Source organism: Cetorhinus maximus, chromosome 9 (genome assembly GCF_964194155.1).
Source record: "Cetorhinus maximus chromosome 9, sCetMax3.hap1.1, whole genome shotgun sequence".
Taxonomy (NCBI): domain Eukaryota; kingdom Metazoa; phylum Chordata; class Chondrichthyes; order Lamniformes; family Cetorhinidae; genus Cetorhinus; species Cetorhinus maximus.
Window position 1 is genome coordinate 89,759,798 of NC_135887.1, and position 24,272 is coordinate 89,784,069.

Here is a 24,272-nt window from a genome sequence, read left to right on the forward strand (position 1 = left end):
ATTAAGTTCTGCTAAGGTAGGGCTGCCTGCTTACCCTTCTGTTTTTAATTCACTTTCTTATCTTCATGAGTGGTATAGGGTAATCCATTAATGAGAAAGACATTGCGTCCAATGCTTTATGGTTGAACGTCTAAAAAAAGATCCACAGCATCAGCAGCAATGCTAAAGCTATTGGCACACTGCAGATAGAAAAGCTCACCCAACATCCTAGCAGCTGTTGATTATTTACACTATCCTGAAGCATCTAACAGTACGACCACCTAATAACCATTTAACAGCCAACAATCCCTGTTTCAAGTTTCCACAGGAGGTAGAGGAGGAAATTTTAACATTGGACATTAGTGGATTATTTACAGCTAACCAAAGGGAACTGCAGGCTGTTCACATCGACAGTGAATAAAAATTGTCAAGGGGTTTGGGGGTGCTGGGAATCAGTGCTAGTTCTTTCTATTATCTTCTCAGAATCCACCACAAAACAGTCACTAAACAGGAAGGAAACCTGGGTCTGTTTTCGATAACCAATATCATGTAAAAACTACAAATTTTTGATTTTGTACCATGTGTCTTTCCCTATGAAACATAAAATGGTATTGGCTTTTTAATGGCTTTATGAACTTGCACTTGTAGTTCAATTACTTATGTATTTACACCATTATGCCTCAATCGGTTTCTCTATAACCTGCAGCATCTTTCATCGTGTTTATATCCCCCTTGTTTTCCCTCCCAAAATGCATTACCCACATTTTTCTGCATTATATTGGATCTGCTACCAATTTGTCAATTTTTCTATCTATGCATGTCCTGAAGGTTTTGAGTTTAGCTTGCTGATGACAAACGCTCTACTTATTAAAACCACATGTGGACTTGCACTGACCTTTGAGTAACACTACTTCTAACCCTATTCCATCCAGTCCTCATTAGCCCTAACACTTTGTTTTCTGTCTGACAAATTAATTTCTAATATAGCATATGCCTGAACTTTGGTCATTAGTATTCCATGCGACACTCTTGCAAATGCTTTCTTAAAATTCACATACATCTATTGTATTCATTATTTATACAGCATTTCTTTGAAAACAATTAATTATCAAACATGACTTGCCATTAACATATGTGCGCTGGATGTTCTTGATTACTCCATGCATCAGTAAATGCTCATAATTTGATATTGAGTTAGGGATTCTAAGAGTTTGCCTATCATGGAGTTAGACGAATATGTATATTTTTTATGTCCCTCCACAATTGAATAAACTTGTTACACTGAATAGTCTAAAGTCCAATAACAATCTGCTCAAAGTCTTTGCCATCTCCTTTGTGACTTCCTTCAAGAGTCTATGGTATATGCAGAGTTAGGTAATTTATAACTGAGATGCGTGAATTTTTCAGAACTATGTCCTGCAGAATCTCAAGTAATGTTTCCACATAATCTTTTAGGACGCCTATGCTGTCTCTTTCACTATCATTTGTAAAATACTTACTATCTCTACTAGATCTTCCTCCAGTAGAACTATCTGCCTCTCATCCTTGATCTACTATACTCTAAGCTTATATATTTAACACAACACTTTTATTTCATTTTTAATTTTCTCTTTCAGCACTTTTAATTTCACTTTTCACTTCTGCAGCACACTTTCCATTGCTTTCATGCTTTTTTTTACATATTGCTCACATTGCATTAGTTGCATTAGTTTAACCTAAGTTTCTGTTTAGTTTAATCTCTTCACTTATTCACAGAACTCAGTTCCTTTGATTAGCATTATTTTCACCATACAGGAATATATCTATTTTGTACTTTATCCATCTAATGTTTAAAAGGTTCCACATTGCTAATCTCATCCTGTTTGTTCAATTCTTTTACTGAACTTAATATTTTTCTAGTCCAGAACCTATATTCTTCACTTTTAATTGGCCTTTTCTATTTTCATATTGAACCTAACTATTTTATGGTCACTATTTCGAATTCTTCCCTTGCCCCCACATCAATTATTGTTCCCCATTCATTTCACAAAGCTGATTCACACAATGTTTCCTTCCTTGTTGCATTAAAATCACAGAATCACACAGTGCAGAAGAGGCCCTTCGGCCCATCGAGTCTGCATCAACACGTGAGAAACACCTGACCTACCTACCTAATCCCATTTACCAGCACTTGGCCCATAGCCTTGATCATATCGATCTAGGACGTAGTCCTGGATTCATTCTATATGCATATTCCACTTTGATCACATGCATTATCTTTATTCTAGCCTATCCTGGAACAATTAACATTGCACAATATTATTGCCATCCTGGTCTTGCATGTCTCTCTGAACTGGCTATCCCTGACTATCTCATCTCTGCTCTTTGATGTGCTAACTACTGGAGGTTGAGAGTTATACTATTTCTCTTCTTATTGTTCAGCTTTATCCATACGGATTCTGTTTCCATCCAACCAGTTAGAACATCCGGCTCCTTCAATCACAGTCTGTTTCTCTCCCATATTTGCTGCTGATAAGTTCAATAGTGAGCCTATCAGCAGCAAACATGGAAGAGAACCAGGCTGTGATTGGAGGAACAGCGAACACTGGCAACTCTGGAAAGCGCGGCACCTCTGCTCATGACGCTTTCCCCTTCAGCTTACAGTGCTTTGGCCCAGTTCCTCCCCGCGTTTCTAGAACTGTGATACAATCTTTTATGACAATCAACACCCATATTTTTCCCTCTTCATCTTGCATGAGAATGTAATGAAGGAAAAATAAGTTCCTCGGCCTGTCCAAGCTAAAATGCTATATACCAATACCCTCCATGTTCATTAATGTTTTTGGATGGTCTGTGCATTTACACATACACTATGGTAACCTGTCGGTGAAACTGCAAGATGTGGGCATGCTTCTTTGTAAATACTTTGGGCGGAATTTTATGGCCCCTGACGCTGGCGGGATTTTCCAGTCCTGCTGAAGTCAACAGACTTTTGAATGGCTTACTGCATTTTTCAGCTTCACTCCCATCACGATGGGGCCATAAAATTCCACCCTTTGTGTTGTCTTCACAAAAGAGGGAAATTATGCAGTTAGTTAAGGAGGAGGAAATATGAAATATTGGATGGGATAAATATATTGGAAGAGGAAATTTTAAAGTGTTTAACATCCTGGAAGTAGATAAATCACCAGGTCTGGATGAAATATATCCCAGGCTGTTAAGAGAAGCAAGGGAGGGAATAGTATAGGTTCTGGCCATCTATCCTCTCTATGCTCCAGGCATGGTGCTGGAGGATTGGAGCACTGCTAAAGTTGTACGGTTGTTTAAAAGAAGAGAAAGCGGTTGACCAGGATTGTCCAACCTGTGGCCCACAGGCTGCATTGTGGCGGGTGAAGTCCCTCCATGTGGTCCACAGAGTATTTGTTGAAAACAAAAACAGAATTACCTGGAAAAACTCAGCAGGTCTGGCAGCATCGGTGGAGAAGAAATCAGTTAACGTTTCGAGCCTTCACGGCCCTTCGGCAGAACTGAAGCATAGTTAGGAGAGAGGAGAAATATAAGCTGGTTTAAGGTGGGGGGGGGGGGGGGGGGGGGAGAGAGAAGTTGAGGGTGTGGTGATTGTGGAGATAAGCAAGCAGTGATAGGAGCAGATAATCAAAAGATGTCAGACAAAAGGATCAAAGAGGTGTTGAAGGTGGTGATATTTGTCTAAGAAAAGTGCTAATTAAGAATGGAAGACAGGACACTCAAAGTACAGCTCTAGTGAGGGTGGGGTGGAAAGACTGACAAGGTTTTGGTTTTAGATTTAAAAATAATGGAAATAGGTGGGGAAAGAAGAATTTATATAAATTATTGAAAAAAAAGGGGAGGGGGGAGAAACGGGGTGGGGATGGGGGGAGGGGGAGTTTAAGATCTAAAGTTGTTGAATTCAATATTCAGCCCGGAAGGCTGTAAAGTGCCTAGTCGGAAGATGAGGTGCTGTTCCTCCAGTTTGCGTTGGGCTTCACTGGAACAATGCAGCAAGGCAAGGACAGACATGTGGGCAAGAGAACAGGGTGGAGTGTTAAAATGGCAAGCGACAGGGAGGTTTGGGTCTTTCTTGCGGACAGACCGCAGGTGTTCTGCAAAACGGTCGCCCAGTTTGCGTTTGGTCTCTCCAATGTAGAGGAGACCGCATTGGGAGCAACGAATGCAGTAGACTAAGTTAGGGGAAATGCGAGTGAAATGAGGCGACGGATGAGGCGAAGAATAAAATGAAACTGGGGGCACGCGCAGCTTTGTTTCGAACCCACCCAGGATTACAGGTATCTCCGGGACGTAAAACGTTTCTTGGACTGCTGTTACCGTCGCATTCTGAGATCTACACTCAGTGCCATGCGCCGCCATATGAACACACTCGACCTCTCCCTCCAGCAGCACCGCCGCACCCTTTTTCAAAGCTGCGCGTGCCCCCAGTTTCATTTTATTCTTCGCCTCATCCGTCGCCTCAACAAGAAACTTTTTCTCTTTCTCTCAAGTGCTAAGGAACGCAAGCTCCAACAACTCATCGACACCAACACCCATCTGGGACCCTCCACCCCTGCTTGTCCCTCCGTCCCCACCCCATCTTCCAATCCCAGCCCCAGCCGCGTATTCACTATACCCCCTGACCTTCCCCTCTCCGATGCTGAATGTTCAGTGCTCAGCAAATGACTTAGTTTCATACCCTTACGCCCTCATCTCAATGAATTTCGGGCTCGGCATGATGCTGAACTCTTCTTCCGCCGTATTCGTCTCCGTGCTCACTTCTTTGGGCAGGAGTCCTCTCCCCGTTCAACGGATCCTTTTACCCACCTCCAATATTCTCCCTCCACTTGGACCCCTCCCTCTGGATTCTTACCTTCTCTTGATCTTTTCATTGAGAACTGTCGGCGTGACATTAGCCGTCTCAATTTCTCTGCTCCTCTCACCCATTCTAATCTGTCTCTCTCTGAACTCACTGCACTCCGTTCTCTCAGGTCCAACCCCAACATTGTCATCAAACCCGCTGACAAGGGTGGTACTGTTGTTGTCTGGCGCATTGACCTCTACCTCGCGGAGGCTAAGCGTCAACTCGCAGACACTTCCTCCTACCTCTCCCTGGACCATGACCCCACCACTGAACATCAAGCCATTGTTTCCAGGACTGTCACTGACCTCATCTCCTCTGGAGATCTTCCTCCCACAGCTTCCAACTTGATAGTCGCCCAACCTCGGACGGCCCGCGTCTACCTCCTACCCAAAATCCACAAACAGAACTGTCCTGGCAGACCGATCGTGTCAGCCTGTTCCTGCCCCACTGAACTCATTTCTCGTTATCTTGACTCGCTTCTCTCTCCCCTTGTCCAGTCCCTTCCCACCTACAACTGTGATTCCTCTGACACCTTACGTCACATCAACAATTTCCAGTTCCCTGGCCCCAACCGCTTCCTCTTCACCATGGATGTCCAATCCCTCTACACCTCCATCCCCCACCAGAATGGTCTGAGGGCCCTTAGCTTCTTCCTTGAACAGAGGCCCGAACAATCCCCATCCACCACTACTCTCCTCCGTCTGGCTGAACTTGTTCTCACACTGAACAATTTCTCCTTTAACTCCTCTCACTTCCTCCAAATAAAAGGTGTGGCTATGGGTACCCGCATGGGCCCCAGCTATGCCTGTCTCTTTATGGGGTATGTGGAACATTCCTTGTTCCAGTCCTACTCCGGCCCCCTCCCACAACTCTTTCTCCGGTACATCGATGATTACTTCGGTGCTGCTTCATGCTCTCGTCGGGACCTGGAAAAATTTATTAATTTTGCTTCCAATCTCCACCCCTCCATCATTTTCACATGGTCCATCTCTGACACTTCTCTTCCCTTCCTTGACCTCTCTGTCTCAATTTCTGATGATAGACTGTCCACCAATATCCATTACAAGCCTACCGACTCCCACAGCTACCTCGACTACAGCTCCTCACACCCCGCTTCCTGTAAAGACTCCATCCCATTCTCTCAGTTCCTTCGCCTCCGTTGCATCTGTTCTGATGATGCTACCTTCAAAAACAGCTCCTCTGACATGTCCTGCTCCTTCCTTAACCGAGGTTTTCCATCCACGGTCGTTGACAGGGCCCTCAACCGTGTCCGGCCCATATCCCGCGCATCCTCCCTCACACCTTCTCCTCCTTCCCAGAAACATGATAGGGTCCCCCTTGTCCTCAATTATCACCCCACCAGCCTCCGCATTCAAAGGATCATCCTCCGCCATTTCCGCCAACTCCAGCATGATGCCACCACCAAACACATCTTCCCTTCACCCCCACTGATGGCATTCCATAGGGATCGTTCCCTCCGGGACACCCTGGTCCACTCCTCCATCACCCCCTACTCCTCAACCCCCACCTATGGCACCTCCCCATGCCCACGCAGAAGATGCAACACCTGCCCCTTCACTTCCTCTCTCCTCACCGTCCAAGGGCCCAAACACACCTTTCAAGTGAAGCAGCATTTCACTTGCATTTCCCCTAACTTAGTCTACTGCATTCGTTGCTCCCAATGCGGTCTCCTCTACATTGGAGAGACCAAACGCAAACTGGGCGACCGTTTTGCAGAACACCTGCGGTCTGTCCGCAAGAAAGACCCAAACCTCCCTGTCGCTTGCCATTTTAACACTCCACCCTGTTCTCTTGCCCACATGTCTGTCCTTGCCTTGCTGCATTGTTCCAGTGAAGCCCAACGCAAACTGGAGGAACAGCACCTCATCTTCCGACTAGGCACTTTACAGCCTTCCGGGCTGAATATTGAATTCAACAACTTTAGATCTTAAACTCCCCCTCCCCCCATCCCCACCCCGTTTCTCCCCCCTCCCCCTTTTTTTTCAATAATTTATATAGATTCTTCTTTCCCCACCTATTTCCATTATTTATAAATCTAAAACTAAAACCAAAACCTTGTCAGTCTTTCCACCCCACCCTCACTAGAGCTGTACTTTGAGTGTCCTGTCTTCCATTCTTAATTAGCACTTTTCTTAGACAAATATCACCACCTTCAACACCTCTTTGATCCTTTTGTCTGACATCTTTTGATTATCTGCTCCTATCACTGCTTGCTTATCTCCACAATCACCACACCCTCAACTTCTCTCTCCCCCCACCCCCCCACCTTAAACCAGCTTATATTTCTCCTCTCTCCTAACTATGCTTCAGTTCTGCCGAAGGGCCGTGAAGGCTCGAAACGTTAACTGATTTCTTCTCCACCGATGCTGCCAGACCTGCTGAGTTTTTCCAGGTAATTCTGTTTTTGTTTTGGATTTCCAGCATCCGCAGTAGCTTTTAGCTTTTTGTTTTTATCTATTTGTTGAAAATGCTGGTAGGATGGGTCAGAGAGTTTGAAGATTTCTGCAGGGTACTGCTCCTCCAATCACAGCCTGTTTCTCTCCCATGTTTGCTGCTAAGTTCCATAGTGAGCCTATCAGCAGCAAACATGGAAGAGAACCAGGCTGTGATTGGAGGAACAGCGAACACTGGCAACTCTGGAATGCATGGCATCTCTGCTCATCACGCTTTCCCCTTCAGCTTACAGTGCTTTGGCCCGGTTCCTCCCTGCGTTCAACCAGCTCTCAGTGGTCCCCTTGGCAGGCACCCATGTTTGGGTGCCACCAGGCCTCAGACCTCACTCCAAGCCTCTCTTCTGCTCTCATTGCACCACCCCTATCGCCGATTTGGCGGGTGGATGAGTGAGTAAGTGAGGGTAAGTGGCTCGTTGGGAGAGGCTGAGCGAGGGTGGGTGAGGGAGGCGGAGGGGGGAGGGTTAGGGAGGGTGGGAGGGTGAGTGTCTAAGAGAGGGTGAGCGCATGTGTGCCTGAGAAAGGGAGAGGGTGAGTGGGTGTGTGCCTGAGAGACGGGGGCGAGCACGCATGTGTCAGAGAGAAAGAGGGTCAGCGCGTGTGTATGCCTGAGAGAGAGGGTGAGCATGTGTGTGCCTGAGAGAGAGAGGGTGAGCGTGCGTGTGTCTGAGAGAAAGAGGGTCAGCACATGTGTGTCAGAGAGTGAGTGAGCATCTGTGTGTCTGAGAGGGAGAGAGGGGGGGTGAGCATCTGTGTGTCTGAGAGAGAGGGTGAGTGCTTGTGTCTGAGAGAAGGGTTGAGTGCATGTGTGTCTGAGAGTGAGAGAGAGTGAGAAGGGGAGAGAGTGAGAGAGAGAGGAGTGGTAAAAGAGAGGGTACAGTGTGTGTCTGGCTCACTCCCAGCCTCAGGGTCTCATTCATCCTCACACACCAACATGCATTCTCACACGGGGTGAGGGTGAGTGAGTAAGCACCTGGAGACTGGGAATGAGCTGGACACACACTCTCACCCTTTCACACTCAAATGGTCATCTTAATTTTTTTTAAATGAGTAATAAGTAATCAATTTATTGTAGTGATTTTTTTTGCTCAGCAATTTGTGTTTTTCTTCCAGACATCAGCTTTTTAAAAAAAATTCATGTTAATGTTATGCCAAAATTTATCTTTCTGAAATTTGCTCATCATCATCCCCGCCTCATTTTTAAAGAGGTAACAAGGAAGGTCCATTGATGTCATCCAAATGGATTTTTGCAATACATTTGACAGGGCCCTACATGGCAGACTGTTCAGAAAAGTTAAAGTCCATGGAATCCAAGAGAAAGTGGCAAGTTGGATCCAGTATTGGGTCAGTTGCAGGAAACAAATGGTAATCGTCGACGAGTATTTTTGTGAGTGGGAGGATGTTTCCAGTGGGGTTCAGCAGGGCTCAATACTAGGTCCTTGATTTTTGTGTATATGTCAATGGCAGACATAAGTGTAGGGGATTGATTAAGAAGTTTGCAGATAATACAAAATTGGCAGTGTGGTTGACAGTGAGGAAGAAAAGCATAAAGTGCAGGAAGATATCAGCAGACTGGTCAGATGGGCAGAAAAGTGGCAAATAGAATTCAAGTGGCAAGGGAATACATAATAAATGGCGGGATACGGAGAAGTGCAGAGGAACTGAAGGCCCTTGGAATATATGCCAACAAATCTCTAAGGCAGATGGACAAGGAGGTAAGATGCAAAAGGCATATGCGATATCTGTCATTCTGAGTTGAGGCTTAGAGTATAAGAGCAGAGCGGTAATGCTAAAACTGTATAAAATACTAGTTAAGGCACAGCTGATGTATCATACACAGTTCTGATCACCACATTACAGGAAATACATGATCACTCTAGAGAGGGTTACTAAACATAATCTTTCCAGTCATGAATTTACCTCCCATGTCTTGTTATTTACCAATACATGGCAATGGGATTAATCCCATAATAATAATGTTTGATGAATGGCTTTTAAATTTACCTCCTAATTGTTAAAGCTCCATTTCTACAGGTCCTGAATTCCATTCATTTCAATTCAATAGTCCCTGTATGAACCATGACTCCTGGCTGTTCAGAAGAGACTTACAACAATGTTGCCAGGAGTAGAGAATTTTTTGCTTTTAGGAAAGATTTGGTAGGCTGGGATTGTTTTCTTTGAAACAGAGGAGGGGAAACTTAAATGAGGTATATAAAATTATGAGGGGTCTAGATAGAATGGATGGGGAGAATCAATTTCCCCTTGCAAAGAGGTTGTCATGCCTTGTGAAGGCCTGTCCTATTCATAACTTTAACCATGAACTGCATTCAGTATATAATTTTCTGGAACTGACTTTTATTTAAATATGGACATTAACAGATGGCTAAGATGGCTACCAATGGTAAGGTGACTTTTGCAATTTCTGCTCAAGTCTCTAGAAAGTTCCTGATTGAATACCATGGGGACCTCCCCTTTGAATAGACATACCAAGATGAAACCCACCTGTGGGATTTACACCAGTGTTTGTTTGTGGTTTACCTGAAACTCAAAACCTATAGGCTTCTAACTGACTGTCTCCGAGCTCAATATTGACCAAAATAGAACTGCAAAAACAGTTAATCACAAGTAGGTGTGAATGGCCATAATCTCCCAGATTCAGACCTCCAAACCACTCTGGGTGGACAATAGCAGTTGATCATGTGACCAAAACTGACTTTAGATCACAAATTCCTTTATCCCAAAAGCCAAAGAGAAACTGGTCAGTCTAAACAGAATGCAACTACAGGACATCAGTAGCAGAAAAAGGCAGTAGACCCACACCTTATTAAACACGAAGACTGTTACATCTTAAAAAGCCTCCCACCCTGGTTCCTATTCCAAGCCCACCTGCACAGAAACTTGACCACCTGGTAAGAAAACCTCAAGTAACTAACTTTAAGATCTGCTAGAAATAGTTTACCTCTTCAAGGGAATCCTGCAGCAACTCTGGCTTATGACTCCAGTTATTTGAATCTACCTGGATTAACCCTTCAGGAGTGAAAATGCATTCTTCCACAGGCCCACAAAGACTGCATTTTCCTACAATGAACCAAATGCATGAACAATAAACTATTCTTTCATTTACAACTTGTAAAAGTGCTCTATCCACTTTACCTATAATTTTTCTCAAGCGTGTGTGTATGCACACGCAATGAGTGATTGATAGAGCATTAGACTTTCAGGGTCAATGTGGGTGTATGCTGTTAAAGAGGATAAATAATGCTCTTTATTTAAGCCCGTGAAAGCTTGCTGCTGCTGATTATTCAAAAAATGACAACACACACACACATACTCAGGGGTTGAGAAACACACACACCTTCCTTTCTAAAAATACAGATAGTAAGGGAAGGAAACTGGGGCTCAGTTCTCTCTCAATCCTGTCTGCAACAAGGCCAGTAACCAAGGAGCACAGATTTAAAGCAGTTGGTACAAGGATCGGAGGGGAGTTGCAGATATTGTTTCATCCAGGGTCTATAGCTCAGTGCCTGAACGGGTGGGAGAGGCAGAAACCCTCATTATATTTAAAAGATACTTGGATGTGCATCTGAAGTTCTGTAAACTACAAGCCTACAGACCAAGAGTTGGAAAGTTGGATTAGGCTAGATAGTTCTTTCCTGACCAGCACAGACATGATGGGCTGAATGGCCTCCTTCTGTGCTGTAAATTTCTATGATAAGTAATCCTGTCTCCAAATTCTTTGGGGATAGTACCCTTAAATTGCTCTTCTTTCTGATTTATAGCACTCATTATTTTTCCATTTATTTTTCCCTTTTCTTATCCAATACCCCTTTTGCTTTTCTCTTCTTGTTTCACCTCCCCATCCTATTTGTTTAGATCATTCCCCATCAGATTGTTTGCTCTGCCCATGTCGTCCAGGCCATTCTGGTCCTGTACCTGGTCCCAAAGTTCTGGGCCCTTCCTTGAACATAATCCCATCAGTCATGCATTTACCTCCCTTAGTCATGCATTTACCTCCCTTATCTTATTATTTCTATACTGACTAGCACATGGCACCAAGAATAATCCCCAGGATAATTATGCTTGATGAGTTGCTGTAATTCTATCTCCTAATTCACAAGACCCCATTTATACAAGTTCTGAATTCTATTCATCCCAATTTCAGTAGTTCCCATATGAACCATGACTTCTGGTTGTCTTCCCTTCCTGCTCCAAATTATTTTGCATTCACTCAGTTATATTCCTAACCTTAGCAGTTGGGAGGCAACACACCACTCAGAACCCTTGTTTGCAACGTCCTGACAAAGGAATCCCCTATTACTAATACTTTTATGCACTTCACTTCTCCCTCTTAAGCCAGCACTTACTTCACAGTGCTGTGGCTTTGCTCATAATTGCCCTCCTTGGATTAGTTAGCAATGTCACTGGTATTTACCTGTGATCAATTCAACATTTTCTGGAGACTCAATCCCTGCTTCTTTTCACCTGTGAGCCTAATGGATGGTCATCCACTTCTTTTTCCCACTAACTCAATCTGACTGCAATTAACCATTTCTGGAGCATGCATTGTAGATGCAGTTTAGCCTTCGCCATGTGATAAGGAATGTTGCCAGTTGCTCCTCAAGCTCAGATTTTGAGCTTGTATACAGTTGGTGACACTTCTTATACACACAAGCACATGGGACACACAAAACCTCGAGCAACGCCCAAAGTGTGCAGGTAGACATCACATGCTTCAGCTAGGTGGGTACTGTAGTGTATTACATAGATGGAAACTATGAACTGAAAAATGTGTTACGCAAGCGGAAATTATAAACAGTTTTTACACAAATGGTCACCATAAATTGAACAATGAATAATGCAGACCCTGACACAATGAACAACATTTACTGCTTTCATCATCAGATTCTGTCCATTATTCCATGAAAACCAAAAACCAATACCTTAGGACGGGTTAGCAGCTCATCACAGCCGGTTAGTCAAATAAAAAAGGGAATATATACATTTCCTGATTAAATTTGAAGAGCAAAAGTCACTGCTGGCATCAGTTTAAAAACAAGTAACATCATTCTATGATTAATTTTATTTCAGAGGGAACTAACTGAGCAGTTACTAAGTCTAGCATAAGAAAACTGTCATTATGGGGCGTTGGCTGAGAAGTTGTTAAAGCTGGAAATGTGAGAATGTTGGATTAATACGTGGAGATACCGCCCTTATCATTGGGTGCTGACTGAGAGGAGCTAATGAGCTCAGTAGTACTAGGAAACTGGATTCATACTGATGTTATGGGACAGAATAAAGAAATGTTGTGAGTCAATGAGGGAGAAGATACCAAAAATTCAATCTGTGAGATTAACTAAACCAAGAGTCAGTGATGGGAAGGGAAGGGGGTGGCTGTAAATATTAAATAGGGGAAAGGGGAGATACTGAGAATCGTTGAGACAAGGTGAGGAAGTAGAGATGGGACAGGTATTAGTAGAAGGAGGGAGTAATGACAAGAATCAGTAGGGATTCTGCTAGCTTTAAGTAAGGGAGAGACATGGGATCAATGGAAGAAAACCCGGGGAAAAATAAAAATATCAGGAATTAACAAACATTCTTTAATAGAAAGTAAAAAAAAAACTCCAGTCAGCTTCTGTGACATTCAATGCATGTAAATTTTGCACCTCACAGATATGGTTAAAGGGATTTTAAGTATACAAGTTTACTAACAACATAGGAACTTTGACAGCTTGTCTCTTTAAAGATCCTGACATATTACCATTTTTGAGGGTTTTTCAAAGCTTAATTTAAAATTCCATCATGGTGTTATCTTCCTCTTCAAAACTTCTGCAATTCCAACTAATAGCACTTTAAGTTTGATATAACAATATGCAGAAATAACGCTACTGACTTTGTATATCATTTTCTTCTCATTGAAAAATGCATCAGAGTGGCTCATTTCACAAAATGCACACGCACAGAACTGGTTCCACATACTCAAGATACTAACACAATATATATAGACTGCTTACACACAAAGCTTTGTCTCACGCTCACAATTTATCTTTCCTAAAAATCTTGCTCTTGTTTCCTGTGGTTCATCATCTCCTCCTAATACACATTGTGCGATCAGTTTTCTGTTCTTTTTGTCAGATTCATACCTTTTGTCTGACTGCATGCCTTGGTTTTGTTGGCTGTTGCTGGTCTGTAGATCAGGAATATTTGCAAAGTCATCTTGTTCTGTCAAACCCATAACCAGGGAAAGGACCACCATCCGGCCTTCACTGAAGAAACCCATTCAGAGGAACAGGGCAGGGAGAGAGAGATAGGTAAGAGAGAAAGATTCCAATATGCAACAGGTAGAGGTAAAACTCTGGTCTGGACTCAACTGCACCAAATGGGACTAGTTTGGAATTAAGGTTGTAATGTAGATGAAAAATACAGGGAGAAAAATTTGCAGGTAAGTGTGCATGCCATGGAAGGTGTAAGTTGAAAGAACAAGCTCATTTTAGGTCCAGTGGAAAAGGAACATTAATGATCATAATTGTGCAATTTCAGACACATGAAGTGACAAACAAAATTAGCACTTGATTTAAATCTGATTCATTATTATTTCAAATGGATTTGATTTGAAAACCTGCATGAGATTGCAAATGAAAAATCTTTCAAATTCTAAACAAAAATATTCTGGTCTCAGCTGGGATGGTGGTAAGGACACTACAATAAGCCTCAGTACCTTGAGCTAAGGAGGGTTCCCGCTTCTGAATGTTATCCAACTACTCCTGCTGGAAAGTATGAATGGGTCAATATCAGGCGAGGACAGGACTGGGCTCAGCTGTGATGCTCCGCGCAGTTGAATAGTCTGTGTCAAATATCTTGTTTGTTTAAGTTGCAAAGAAATAAATTGCATGTTAGAGACAGGTCTTATCTAAAAATAAAGGACAATGCATAAAACATTTGGAATGAACAGAATAGGTATAGAATAAAACTGTCATTGAATTCCAGCTCTCACAAATCTTGTTCTTCGACCTCTGCTTAAAAGTCATTTGGATGCATAAGATATAGCATATGCATTAAGTAGCATACTTCAGTTTCAGATTTTAACCCCTTTCAAGTTTATCTTTTCTTCCCTGAAGGTGCTGACTGTACAACAGTCCCACAGGTACTTGCCACCCATCTCATCCAAGAAGCTATAAGTTACATGTGATCCGAGATGGCAAATGCTGAGGGTGTGGGATGCACCACAGTTAAGTCTGATCCTGTCCCTGCATACACACATTCCAGCCTGGTAGAGTTCATAAACGTGAACCAGAGATGATATTTCCTCTTGTAGCCTAAGGATGCTGAGGCAAATTGGAGATCAATCGCTGAGATCAGCCATGGGGTTGAATGTGGGACCTTCCTGGTGTGTATGACTCAGTTCCTCACTTTGCTGTGTCCCTTATAACTGAGACATCAGGGGAGCCCATTTTCAATTAATTCATTATGAACTTTCTGGGAGTTATAGTTTAAAAAAAAACAGGCCCAGGTAGAAAGCATGTAATGATTATTACTGAAAAATTAGGGACCCAAATGTAATGTTACAAAAGGTTTAACAAATGTTTTGCACACTCATTCACAGTTCACCTTGTTCACTGGTTAGATAGATTTACTAGTGCACTTGAGAAGACAGGAGAGAAATGTTACAGATCACACCAGACCATCTCCAGGTGCAGCTGAAAGAGACACAGAACTAAATCTTACAAAACTCTGAGAAACACATATATTTTGGAAAGGTTATATGGGTCAGCAATTCTGTCAATTTTCAAATGAAAACGAGTTAAAGTGATTAGGAACAAATTTCAAATCTGGGATTTTGTCATGAAAAATTGGTTGTAAACAGGAAATGAAGAATATTTGTTAAATATTACGACTCAGTTAGATCAGGATCACAATGGACACTTCCAGTGTTGGGCATTATCGACTCAACAGGACAAAGCATCAGTGGCATCTAACTCTGTGCCTTCAATGACTACTTAATTCTCTGATGTTTTTGCACTCCTCTCATTGAAGAAATTCTACTTTACAATCTGGAACTGCAAGATCTCAAGCATTGGAGGTAGCAGGTTGCTTAACCTTTAACTGTAGAGTTGTCAATATAGTGTCTTCTAAGATTACCAGTAACACAATGGGTGTTAATGTGAAAAAAAAATCCCACACTGGTAAAGGAAAAGGGTTGGTATAATTTTTAAAAATGCATTATATAGCATCTTTCATAACCATCAGATCTCTCAAAGCACTTTATAGCCAATCACGTACTTTTGAAGTGTAGTCACTGTTGCAATGTAGGAAATGTGGCAGCCAATTTGTGCATGGCGAGCACCCACAAACAGCAATGTGAAAATGACCAGATCATCTGTTTTTGTGATGTTGTTTGAGAGATAAATATTGGCCAGTACACCGGGGATAATTCCCCTGCTCTCCTTCACCATAATGCCATGGAAACTTTTATGCCCACATGAAGGGGCAGATGGAGCCTCAGTTTAACATCTTATCTGAAGAACGGACGGAGCTAGGCTGACTGGACATAAATGGACTGGATATTTCAGTTCTATTAAATAACAACGGAGTAATTGCCCTGCAAAGGAGAATTTGTTACAAAGATTGATTTCCCAAACATATCATAGAACATCAGCCATTTACAAACAGTTCAATCTCAAATAGCTTGAATAAAGCTGAGTAGTGTATTCAGAAACCATGAACAAAGAGGAACCTTGACTTGATTGACAGGTAGAGTTCTTATTGACAATTTATTCCTTTTCTCCTGCAAGGCATTATATTTACATTCAGGAGTTGGAAGGAAGAGGAGAAAATTATTTTGAACCCTGTATTGACATTGTCTCATTGGTGGCCGAAAGGAGTTGTTCTTAATTAATTAGATAAGCATGTTGTAATTCTTTGTCATTTCCTTGTTCCATGGTGGAACATTTACTCCAACTGAGAATCTAAATTGTTTCCCCTAGCTTGTAGATTAATGGCATCTATATGAAAATATTAAGCTCAGAGCTTATTCTTTAACCAGCAGGCTACTGGGATGCTACCAGTAACTGATCTGTCTCGTGTGACACAAATTGCAGCAGAACAATGGATAACTTCAATATTCTCAGTCTCTGCCTCATTTGTTCTTTTCTTTTATCAGGAGCCCAATTTTGCCCTGCACATAAATTTTCCACTTCTACTTGTGCCAGTGGAAATACTGTACTGAATAGCACTTAAAATCAAATCTAGCTGTTAACATCCAGAAGAAACATTCAGTAGAACTTGGAAATGACTGGTACTGGTCCAAACTGGAGTTCCATTTTAAGTTATGCAAATCAGTTTTTTATAATTCATTCAAGGGATGTGGGCCTCGTTAGCTGGGCCAGCATTTATTGCCAATCCCTAGTTGAGAAGACGGTGATGAGCTGCCTTCTTGAACCGCCGCAGTCCCTGTGGTTTAGGTACACCCACAGTGCTTTGGGAAGGGAGTTCCAGGATTTTGACCCAGGGGCAGTGAAGGAATAGCTATATATTACCAAGTCAGGGTGGTGAGTGACTTGGAGGGGAACTTCCAGGTGGTGGTGTTCTCATCTATCTGCTGCCCTTGTCCTTCTAGATGGTAGTGGTTGTGGGTTTGGAAGGTGCTGTCTAAGAAGCCTTGGTGAATTCCTGATCAGTACCAGTTCAGACCAGTACCAGTCATTTCCCAAGTTTTATTGTTTTTTCTGGAAAGAGTAACCTACAGATTTTTCTTAACATCACTTAAGATTGTTTTTTTATTGGGTGATTGCATTCTATAAAGATATTTTCTCCTCTCTCTCAAACTTCCTTGTTCTGTCTAAGGCTAAAAAGGTAGTTAGGGGAACACAGTCCAAGATTTGAGCAAGTTGGGCTCAAACTATGTTAACAGGTGATTAAACATTGCTCAGGCAATTTTTCTGGGTTTTCCATGGCCCATCTACTGAAGTTATGGTGGGTATTGCGAAAACCTTACAGGAAATTTCACCCCAATGGACTTTTTAATAACGTAAAAAAATTGCTCCCTCCCCAGAAGCTACTAACTCTGGCTGACATATGACCAGTCCTCAAGTAGTTCATTCAAGCACTAAGCCCAGACAGTGAATACCAGTACTTGACTGTGCAAAGGAGTTTGATCCTATCCTTCATCAATGTCTTATACATGTGCACTTTCCAAATTTTCACCTGTCTATTCCAGAAGTAATGAGGTCAGTTGTACAACTCCTGCTGCTACCCCAGCCAAGATCAACTAACTCAGGAAGATCAAACCTGTGACCTTCTGGTTCAGTCAGACAATGCTTAATATTTCAAGAGTTCAAATCGTCAGAGACTCCATCATTCCAAACACAGCGAGGTGCTGCTTGAAGTCATCAGAAATGGAATCACATGTTAGGTAGAGAAAGAAATTTCCAGTGTGAACTTTGACTTTTGGACTGACTGTCTTTAACCCAGGGCTGGGCTTAGAGAAAACATAGCGTCTCCTTGATGCATCAAACTTCTGCTTCATAGCATTTCAGCAATGGAAACCAACAGTTGCAATTTCACAAATGTAACGCAACACTTCAAGATTCTCTATAATAAACAGTGTAACGTGACAATACCCAACAAGGATGCACCCCTTCTCTCGACCTCTTCAATGTGTATTCCAAGCTATAAGTTGAAGAAGCTACAATATGCATATGCCATTATACTAATAGCTGTAAAGCAGAGGGAATTAAAAAGCTATAGCACAGCCTGGTACTGTAAGCAGCTGTTACAGACTCAAAGTGAAAAAACAAGTAATTATATTTAGCAAGGATTAACAGAAATGGGCATGAAGGGAGAGATTTGGAAGTTAGGTATGAATGTTCTGCTATTTAGAACGCCGGATTAGAGAAGGGAAAAAAACAGGAGAAGTGAGGAAATAAGGGCACTGAACTTGTATACCTTAAAGTGGAACACCAGTTCAGACCAATACTCTTATTTCCCAGTTTTTACTGTTTTTTTCCCACAAACAGATAAGAACTAGACCTACTTCACCAAGAACACCAGCTAAAATCAGCTAAAATGCTGAATAAAATTCAGAAGGATACAATAGCTTGCACTACATAGTATCTAATGTAGTGAAATGTTCCTAGGAAATTCACAAAACAAGTGGATTGGGCACTAAGCAGTAAATGGAAGGCAGCTAGGAAAGGTGTATGATAGTTAGTTTTGAGAGGGTTCAATAATGTGGAAAGAAGTAGATAAATTTACAAACAACTGTTAATGGTATAATAAATGTGTTTAATGGCTTGTAGATAGTGGGCATTAACTGGGGTCTCACTTCTGCCCCTCAATGAATTTGTCAACAATTGACAGCAACAATTGAGGAATAGGTGAGCAGCCGTCAGGACTTAGGGTGAGCTACAATATGAACTTTGCAGTTCTACATAAGATTTAATTTCTGTTTGATAGATTTCAGGAGGCTGGCTTGAAGGAATTGAAGAAGTTGTTCCTGGAAATGACAAAGACAGGATTAATTTTAGTAGCAGAGAGAGAGGGATAGGGCTAGAGGCAAATAATATGTCAGAACAGAAATAGATATTCACAATAATAAATAAGAACAGAAAATGCTGAACACACTCAGCAGACACAGCAGCATCTGTACAGAGAGAAACAGAGTTAACATTTCAGGTCACTGACCTTTCATAAAAGATGTTAAGAGCTTAACAGCCTTAAAGCAGTTGTAGAGTCAGGAGAGAAAGGGGCAGGAAAAGAAAAAAATGCTGTGATCTGTAATAGGGTGAAGGGTAGGAATCATTAAATGATAAAATAATGATGGTGCAAGGCAAATGGGACAAGTATAGAAACAAAAGATGAGTCTTGAGGAGGTGCAAATGATTACAGCAGAATTGCAGAGGAGGAAGGAAGCAATGAAAATGTGGCAAAGTCTTCCGTGGCCCAGAAATGTGAGGGAAGAAGGGCACATGGACTCCATGGTTGTGAACTAATTAAACTAATTCGGCAGGGGGAGGGGACACAGCATGTTAGCAGAATTGAGACACATCATAATACAGTAAAACAATCAAGTCAGAGGGAGTACAGCTGCAATAAGCTTCAAGGGAGTAAGGCAAAGCTGGATGGCCTCTACTTTAATGCCAGGAGTATTACAGGTAAAACAGATGAGTTAAGGGTGAGGATTGACATGTGGAATTGTGATATAGCAGCCATCACTGAGACATGGTTGAGGGAAGGGCAGGATTGGCAGCTCAACATTCCGGGATATAGAATCTTCAGGCGAGACGGGGAGGGGGTAAAAGAGGAGGAGGCATTGCATTATTAGTTAAGGCAGTAAGGAGAGATGATATCTTGGAGGGGGCATCGAATGAAGCTTTGTGGGTAGAGCTTAGGAATAAAAAAGGGGCAACCACATTATTAGGTGTTTATTATAGACCCCCAGATAGTCAGCGAGAAATTGAGGAGCAAATATGTGCACAATTTGTGGAGGTGTGTAAAAACAATAACAATAGGGTAATTATATTAGGTGATTTCAACTTTCCCAACATTAATTGGGATAGACATAGTGTTAAGGGCTTGGATGGAGTGGATTTCTTGAAATGTGTACAGGAGAACTTTTTAGGTCAATATGTAGAGGGTCCAACAAGGGACGGTGTGTTGCTGGACCTAATTCTGGGGAATGAAGCTGGACAGGTGGCTGAGGTGGTGGTGAGCGAGCATTTTAGCGATAGCAACCACAACATGGTAAAGTTTAAGTTTGTTATGGACAAAGAAATCGACAAGTTGAAAAAAAATGTTTTGGATTTGGGGAGAGTGGATTTTAGTAAAATAAGGCAGGATCTGGCCAAGGTAGACTGGGAACAGTTACTTGTGGGGAAATCTACAGAGGAACAGTGGGGGGTGTTCAAAAAGGAAATGGGGACGGTACAGGCTCAACATATTCCCTCTAGGGTGATAGGAAGGAGTAACAAGACCAGAGAACCATGGATGACCAGAGATATCCAGGTTACGATGAGAAGGAAAAGAGAGGCTTTTAGCAGGTACAAGGGAAGCAAATCAGCAGAGGCATTAGTGGAGTACAGAAAGTGCAGGGTGGAGCTTAAGAAAGCAATTGGGAGAGGAAAGAGGGGATATGAGAAAGCTCTGGCTGGTAAAAGTAGGGAAAATCCCAACATATTCTATAAGTATATCAATGGGAAGAGGATAACCAGGGAAAGAGTAGGGCCCATTAGGGACCAAGGGGGCAATCTATGGGTGGAGCCAGAGGACATCGCTAGAGTGTTGAATGAATACTTCACGTCCATCTTCACCCGAGAGAATGAGGATGAAGGTATCAAACTCGGGGAGAGAGACTGCGAGGTTCTTAAACAAATTGATATAGGTAGTGACAAGGTATTGGAGGCGTTGGCAGGCTTAAAAGTGGACAAATCTCCAGGTCTGGATGATTTGTATCCCAGGCTGCTGAGGGAGGCAAGGGAGGAGATCGCAGGGGCTCTAACCCGAATTTTTAATTCCTCTTAGGCCACGGGGCTGGTGCCAGAGGACTGGAGAACAGCTAATGTGGTTCCACTATTTAAGAAGGCTTGTAGAGATAAGCCAGGGAACTACAGGCCAGTGAGTCTCATGTCAGTGGTAGGGAAACTATTGGAGAAATTTCTGAAGGAGAGTAACTGTCTCCACTTGGAGAGGCAAGGTTTGATCAGGGATAGTTAGCATGGCTTTGTCAGAGGGAGGTCATACCTAACAAAGTTGATTGAATTTTTTGAGGTGGTGACCAGGTGTGTAGATGAGGGTAGTGCAGTTGATGTAGTTTATATGGATTTCAGCAAAGCCTTTGACAAGGTCCCACATGGGAGACTTTTAAAGAAGGCATAGGCACATGGGATACAGTGTAATTTGTTAAGGTGGATTCAAAATTGGCTTAGTTGTAGGATGCAGAGGGTGATGACAGAAGGATGCTTTAGTGACTGGAAGCCAGCGTCCAGTGGCGCACCACAGGGATCTGTACTGGATCCCCTATTATTTGTCATTTATATAAACGACATGGATGACTATGTGGCGGGTAGGATTAGTAAGTTTGCGGATGACACAAAGATTGGCCAGGTGGTTAACAGTGAGATTGAGTGTCTTGGGCTACAGGAAGATATAGACGGGATGGTCAAAAGGGCAGATAAGTGGCAGATGGAATTTAACCCTGAAAAGTGTGAGGTGATACACTTTGGAAGGAGTAACTTGACAAGGAAGTATTCAATGAGCGGCATGGCACTAGGAAGTTCTGAGGAAGAAAGGGATCTTGACGTGTGTGTCCATAGATCTCTGAAGGCAGAGGGGCATGTTAGTGGGGTGGTGAAAAAGGCGTATGGGACACTTGCCTTTATCAATCGAGGCATAGATTACAAAAGTAGGGAGGTCATGTTGGAGTAGTCTAGAACCTTACTGAGGCCACAGCTGGAGTACTGTGTGCAGTTCTGGTCGCCACATTATAGGAAGGATGGGATTGCACTGGAGGGGGTGCAGAGGAGATTCACCAGGATATTGCCTGGGATGAAACATTAAGTTATGAAGAGAGGTTGGATAGACTTGGGTTGTTTTTGTTGGAGCAGAGAAGACTGAGGGATGACCTGATCGAGGTGTACAAGATTATGAGGGGCATGGACAGGGTGGATAGGGAGCAGCTGTTCCCTGTAGTTGAAGGGTCAGTCACAAGGGGGCATAAGTTCAAGGTGAGGGGCAGGAGGTTTAGGGGGGATATGAGGAAAAGCTTTTCTACCCAGAGGGTGGTGACGGTCTGGAATGCACTATCTGGGAGGGTGGTGGAGGCGGGTTGCCTCACATCCTTTAAAAAGTACCTGGATGAGCACTTGGCACGTCATAACATTCAAGGCTATGGGCCAAGTGCTGGTAAATGGAATTAAGTAGCTAGGTCATGTGTTTCTCATGTGTCGGTGCAGACTCGATGGGCTGAAGGGCCTCTTCTGCACTGTGATTCTGGTCCTCTATCCATGGAGATCCCCTATTATCCATGATAATAACCTGCATATGGTATTAGAAGCTGATATACAGATCAGCAAGCAGCTGCCAGAAGGTTAGAATCTTAGAATAGAGTACAGAGTTTCTGATAAGAACCAAGTGCAATGGCACTTGCTAATTTTTAGTTCTACCTCATCCATAATTTGTTGACGGACAGGCAGCACAGTAACAACAATTGACTTGAGGGTGACTGAGATCTAAAACTGAGTAATGTGAGTATATATTTCTGAACTAATCCTGTTCTGCTCAACTGTGTTCAGGAGAATTTTGATGATCAGCAAATTTCTGACCCAATGAGAAAGGAAGCATTGTCAGATCTGGTTCTCGGAACGAGGTGGGTCAAGTCGATCAAATGTCATAAGGGGAACATTTAGGGAACAGCATGATTTAAATTGCCTATGGCAAAAGACAAGGAGCAATCAGAGTAAAAATATTTAATTGGATGAGGGCCAATTTCAGTGGGTTGAGAAGGGACCTGTCCCAGGTAAATTGGAATCAAAGATTGGGAGGCAAAACTGTAACAGAATAGTGGGCTGTCTTTAAAGGAGGAATAGTTTGGGTACAGTTGAGGTACATTCTCATTGGTGGGGGGGTGTGGGTAGGACAATCAAAGCTAGAGCTCCCTAGATGGCACAAGGGAAAGATGAAGCAGAAAAAGGCATATGACATATATCAGGTTGCAAATACAAGTAAGAACGAGGATGACTGTGGAAAGATCAGGGTGCAAAAGGGAATAAAAAAAGACAAAGAGAGAGTATGAGAAGAGACTGGGAGCTAATATTAAAAGGAAATCCAAAGTATTCTATCGGCATATAAATATTTAAGGTGTTGTGACAGGATTGCTAGGGCCGGCATCTATGCATGGAGGCAGTGAGCATGGCTGAGTTACGGTACTAAATGAGCGATTTGCATCTGTTTTTACCAAAAAAGACGATGTTTCAAAGTCAGTCAAGAAGTAGGTAGCTGAGATATTGGATGGGCTACAAACTAATAAAGAGGAGATATCAGAAAGGCTGTTGTACTTAAAGTTGATAATTGTCAGCAGGGCCGGATCAGATGTATCCAAGGATGCTGTGGGAAGTGAGCGTGGAAATTGCGGAGGTTCTATCCAAAATCTTCCAATCCTCTTCAGATATGGGGATCGTGTCAGTGGACTGGAGAATTGCAAATGTTACACCCTTGTTCACAGGATAAATCCAGCAATTACAGGCTAGCTTGGTTAATCTGGGTGTTGAGAAAGCTTTTAGAAATGATAATCTGGGAAAAGATTATCACTTGGACAAGGCTGGGCTAATTAAAAAAAGGCCTGCATAAACGTGTCGAAGAGAAATTGTGTTGTGCCAACTTGATTGAGCTTTTTGATGAGGGAACAGAGAGCGTTGATGAGGGTTATGTGGTGTATATGGATTCCAAAAGGCATTTGATAAAGTGCCACACAATAGCCTTTCAGTATTTGAGGCCCATAGAATAAAAAAGACAGTGGCAGCCTGGATGAGCTGGTTAAGTGACAGGAAACAGAGTGGTGGTGAACAGTTGTTTGTTGGATGAAGGTATGAAATGGGTGTTCATCAGAGGTCAGCAGTAGGATCACTGCTTTTATGGATATATATTAATGAGCTAGGTTTAGCTGTACAGGATACAATTTCAAAATTTGCAGATGACACAAAACTTCAAAGTATCATGATCTGTGATGAGGATAAATGACAGACTGCACAAGGACCTAAATAGGCTTGTGGAATAGGTGGACACATTGCAGATGCATTTTAATACAGAAAGATGTGAAGTGACACATTTTGGTAGAAGGAACAAAATGAGAGAATATAAACTAAAGCGTACAAATGTAGAGGGAATGCAGGAACGCAGAGACCCTGGAGACATGTATGCACATGCCATTGAAGGCGGCAGGGCAGGAAGCCTGAGCAACGCAGTTGGTAGTGCTCCTGCCTGTG

The 24,272-nt window shown here is 42.6% G+C and overlaps 1 protein-coding gene across 3 annotated transcripts in view; it reads right to left on the bottom strand.

Moving 5' to 3' along the window:
- The window catches only part of LOC144684818 (synaptotagmin-7-like), a 703,889-nt gene that overhangs the window by 134,618 nt on the left and 544,999 nt on the right, over window positions 1–24,272 (bottom strand). Inside the window, exon 7 of one of the 3 annotated variants that reach the window (XM_078549088.1) lies at window positions 13,440–13,562. The exons of the other annotated variants lie outside the window; for them this stretch is intronic. Within the exon in view, the coding sequence (XP_078405214.1) occupies window positions 13,440–13,562 (123 nt within the window). The remainder of the gene's footprint in view (window positions 1–13,439; window positions 13,563–24,272) is intronic. 3 annotated transcript variants of the gene reach the window in all.